Consider the following 4,960-nt stretch of genomic DNA (forward strand, 5'->3'; position numbering starts at 1 on the left):
CTCAGCGTATAATTTATTGCTATGGAGCATATCAACCTATTTTTAGTAAAATGAAAAATGTGCAGTTTGAAGAAGGACTACCATCGAACCTCAATTCCCTGCAAAATGCACTAATTATCATTGATGATTTAATGTCTGAGTTAGCGAGCGATACTCGTTTAAGTAAACTTTTTACGAAAGGAAGCCATCACCGAAATCTTTCTATAATATTTATCGTTCAAAATTTATTTCAGCAGGGTAAAGAGATGCGAACCATTCATTTGAATTGTCATTACATGATACTTTTCAAAAATCCTAGAGATAAATGTCAAGTCGTACATTTGGCAAGGCAGATGTTCCCCGGGAAAACAAAGGCTTTTCAGGAAGTCTTCCAGGATGCAACTTCAAACCCTTACAGTTATTTACTAATAGATTTAAGACCAGAAACCCAAGAAATGTTAAGGTTACGTACAGGCATTTTCCCTTCAGATAAGCATTTTGTTTATGAACTCCGTTAGTTGCTGTTGCACTCAACAAGTTTTCTCCTTCAGTGATTTAATTTGTAGGTTTTTTAAAATTTAAAACTCTCTTTTACATTGTAAAAGAATAAAATTTGCCACACCGAATTTTTTTTTTTTTTTTTTTTTTTTTTGAAAATTAGATTATTTAAAAAATGTCCTAAAATATAAGATCTGCACAAAAAGCGGTTGCTTATGCGACCTTTATAAAAGAGAAGGAATTGTTAAAGTACCAATCATTTGAGGTCCAGATGTCGAGCCTGGAACATCTTAAACTCCTAGGCAAAAGTAAAGTAAAAAAAACTCTTCTAAGAAAATGTCCCAATAGTGTTATTAAAAGTGTATGTGAATGTGCTTTAAATGTATTACAGGGTAACGTTCCTTTGTCTAAAAGACAGAAACGTAAACTGGCCGTATATAAACGGACTTTGCGTACATTAGGTGATAAAAAGATACCCTTATTTAAAAAACGGAGACTATTGGTACAAAAAGGTGATGGATTTCTTTCGTTGCTCATTCCTGCCGCAATTTCTGTACTGAGCACATTAATTAATGGAGTTCGCTCGTAAATTTATCCTTGTACCCTCGGATCGAGAATTAGAATTTGCTGAAAACCATTTATCAGATTTAGATCAGCAAATGAGCACCATTTTAAACGAGAAGTTATCCGAAGATGAAAAAGCCAAGCAATACCTTCAAATACTTCAAAAATATGTAATATTTCCCCAATTAAAATCAGAAACACAAGAAAGTATTCAGTTTAGCAAAGAAGAAGAGAAAAAGTTTACCATGGAAGAAGAAATTGTGAATTCCGCTCCAGTGAAATTTAAGAACATTGCCAAAAGAATTATAGACTTTTTAAAACTTCACAATGATATTATTACATGGACTCCATCTAAAGAATTAATCATGAACCAAGTTAAAATTAATAATTCTAATGTTCAAGACTTGGTGAATTATTTGTTAAGAAATCAACAGACCAAGCCTGTAGGTTATGAAGAGTTTAAAAAATTCTTAGATGTTGTAGATTTTCCCAGGGAGTTTGTAAAAAACAAGTATCTGTTTACAATGTATGCTAAACCTAAATGTGTAAAAAAGAAAAGAAAATTGTATTCAACTTCTTGGATAAAATATTAAATAAAAAGAAAGATATTAGTTAAATTTGGTGTGTTTTTATGTGTGAAAAAATATTTTTTAATTTCAGGTTGAAAAAAAATGATCCAGATTTTTTTTTAAAGGTAAGTTTTTTTTCCCTTAAAAAATGTGCAAATGTCATGAGTAAAATAAATCTTTTTTTTTTTTTTTTTCCAGTAATTTACAATGGAAAATAATTTTTAAGCTTAAATGAAACCTTTAAAATTTATTCTATAACTAAAAGGTAAAAGAAAAGTTATTTAAGAAAATTGTAAATTGCACTTTATTAATAAGAAAGACAAAACTAAAATTCCAAGCAAATTAATATTTTATTTCTTAAAAATCATTTTTACACCATACCTTTTCTTCACAAAATGAAATACATGAAAATCGCTATTTCTTACAGAAAGATTAGATACAATTGATTCCAAACATAATGCTTGACATCGTTTTAACAAATAATAAGTACAATATTGTCCACAAACATTTGATGTTACACTCTGAAGAGAAACTTGATTCCATGTCACACAGTTAAACTTGCTAGTAAATTTTGCTATGTCATCACCATAAGTCATGGGAGGAAGTCCATAAGAATCGAAAAATTCTAAAGTCTGATTATTTTCAATGAAGAAAGCCAGCCAGTGCGTCCCTTTCTCGTTGTGTTTATCAGTGTTGACTACAATAGCTGCTGGGAAACGATGAACATCTGGGATTTTATCTGAAGGGAAAACTCCAGTGTAGTACTTTGCTGTCCATTTGTCATGAGAGAGTATTCTATGAATTTCTGAAGAATTCATTAGTTACCAAAATCGTAGATAATATTTCTAGATTTATTGATTTCTATTAAGTTTTCAAATTCTGCATAGACTATTAACGATGTTGTTATTGGCAGAGGGAAACCGAATTTTACCTCCAGTCTCAAATTACTATGACGGACTAAATTCAAGTGAGAACCATCACACAAGTCAGGTGATAGATCGAAAAGAAATAAGCAGTATCCTTCTGGATACTCTGATCTCGAAAGATACAATCCTCGGTTTTCTGCATTGGCAAATAAATTCTGATAAGCACGAATAAAGGTTTTATTCATGAAATCAGGTTGAAGAGGATTGTGAGGCATAGGTTGCCCATCTACGTAAATGCCAATAAAATTGATATGATTGTGCTTAAATTCGAAGGGAGATTTTTTATAGTTTCCGTTGAAAGCATCATTATCGACACAAGCAACAATTAAGCGTTTAGGCATCTGGCCCGTAAAAATACTATCTTGATCAAAACTCATATTTCCTGATGGAATGGAATACACTTTGCAAAGCACTCGGTTGATAGGATATTTCGCTGTCGCTTTTTCTAAACTTTTTGCATGCCCTAAAATTACACCTGGACTGACTCGAACTTTGCGTACAAATAATGAGGCATGTTCCAATGACACTTTAAAATTCCCCTCCTCCAGTAAACAAAATTCCGGTTTGCTGCGGATAAGTTTAATTTTCATATCCACCATGTTCAACAAAAGTCTTTCTTGATGAAACATATCTATATGTAGCCGTCCAATCATATCCACTGTAGCACTAAGTTTAAATTCTTCTGCTCTTTTATTGAATCCCTCATTAGGTTGCTTATCCGCAGTATCAAAAACATTCATACGGCCTGCTGTATCTTTAAAATATAATTCTGATGATAATTGAGAAGTTTTCGTATCAAAACCATGATTAAGTAATTTTTCTATGATGGCTCTGTAAGGGTACGTGTTATTGCTGGAGGAAATAAGTCTTTCATTTAAGCTTATATCAACTTGAGAAAAGAGGGAGTGCAGAAACAAATTCACGGGTCCCACTTTATCATCTTTTCCGAGAGAGCCGCCATTGCTTTTCAAAATTTTAACTTTGACGTATAACTGAGTTTGAGATAAATCCAAATAGTCATCGCCACTACCCGCGACATTGAATTCGACAGGACTTCCATCCGACACATTCGCAAGGGGATGAAATTCTATCCATTGTCCTCTTTCTATAACTGTTTGGGTTGGAGGTAATGTAAATAAATCGAGTTCAGATTTGGCGCATTCTGGAGAATCTTTTAAGAGGAAAGCCATTATGAGTTGAAAATGTCACGTCTTTGCACTTTCCTGGCTTTAGACGAAATGAAGCGTTTGGGAGATTTGCGTTTCCTTTTAAACTTTCCGTGACCAATCATCTCATCTGCTTTTTGAACTGCTTTCCTTGCTAATTTTTTTCCACTTTCTTTAGATCTGGTTTTAAAGGCTGATTTAAAATTTTCTCCTGATATCACATCGTTTGCAATTTGCGTTCATGCACGTAGAGCTTCTTTTCCAACAGTTTTTGCTCCCTTAATTAAAAATGGCATGGCACTACGGAAAAGTTTCGCAAAAAATCCACCTATTCCGTATCCTTTCTGTAAAACCATTCCCTGATAATACGGCAGACCTTTTCCAGTTTGTCCCACATAATAATCCTCAAAGTGTTTGGTGCAACAAGCATATGGAATGAGCATTTTAGATACAGCTTTTAGAACGTTTACACTATGAATGAATATTTTTTTCTTTTGGTAAAGCTTTTTATAGAATTTGTCTCAAACGAAAGTGGAGCACTATGAAAACTTTACCTCTTTCAAACGGCACCAGACTCCCCGAATGAGACCTTATTTCGATTTCAATCGTTTGAAAATGTTGACGAATCACTGGTAAATAAAAAGGTCGAGAGTAATGTTTGTCAATAATCTCTCCGTCTTTCCCTTCCACTGTTACAATTTTCAGAAGGGGGGCTTGTACGTCACCTACGATTTGTGGTTCAACTAAATCACAGTATACATACATAACGGGGAAAAAACCATTCGGATTCGCTACGAAAGGACTTTGGACACTTCCTTCGTAAACACCCGGTTCAAATCCTAAGAGCTCAGCTAGTCCTCCGTGAAGAACCACTTTTGATTGTTCATCCGTCTTTATCATTACTCTTTTCGTAATGTTATGATAAGAAAATTCAATTTTGTTTTTATGAGAAACTAAAGTCATAGCTTTTAATATGTCCGGTATCGTTTCATAATAACCAGGAGGAATATGCCGTCCTTCCAGTTCTCCATTGTGAACAGCAAACCCAAATAAATTATTATCTTTTCCGACATTATATCATGAATGAGGGTAAATAATATTTAGGAGAGCTAGTTCCCAGTCCCCATTACTAAGATCAATAGGAGACGGTAGTTGGGTAATAAATCGAGAAATTTTTTTGTCTGGAAAAAATCTCCTAGAGCTATCGCTTATGAGTGTTACGTAGAAGGACATTTTCGCTCAAATGAAAAGTAAAATA

General features: G+C 33.5%; 1 protein-coding gene across 1 annotated transcript; it reads right to left on the bottom strand.

Annotated features, from left to right (window-relative positions):
- Window positions 1-2,427: 2,427 nt before the first annotated feature.
- LOC118196593 (uncharacterized protein F54H12.2-like) lies at window positions 2,428-3,726 on the bottom strand. Its single transcript, XM_035368065.2, has one exon. It carries the CDS (start codon window positions 3,724-3,726, stop codon window positions 2,428-2,430), a length of 1,299 nt encoding a protein of 432 aa, XP_035223956.2.
- Between the last annotated feature and the right edge of the window lie 1,234 nt (window positions 3,727-4,960).

This window comes from Stegodyphus dumicola, chromosome 5 (genome assembly GCF_044657685.1).
Source record: "Stegodyphus dumicola isolate Sdum_Otavi_A_Nest chromosome 5, ASM4465768v1".
NCBI lineage: Eukaryota > Metazoa > Arthropoda > Arachnida > Araneae > Eresidae > Stegodyphus > Stegodyphus dumicola.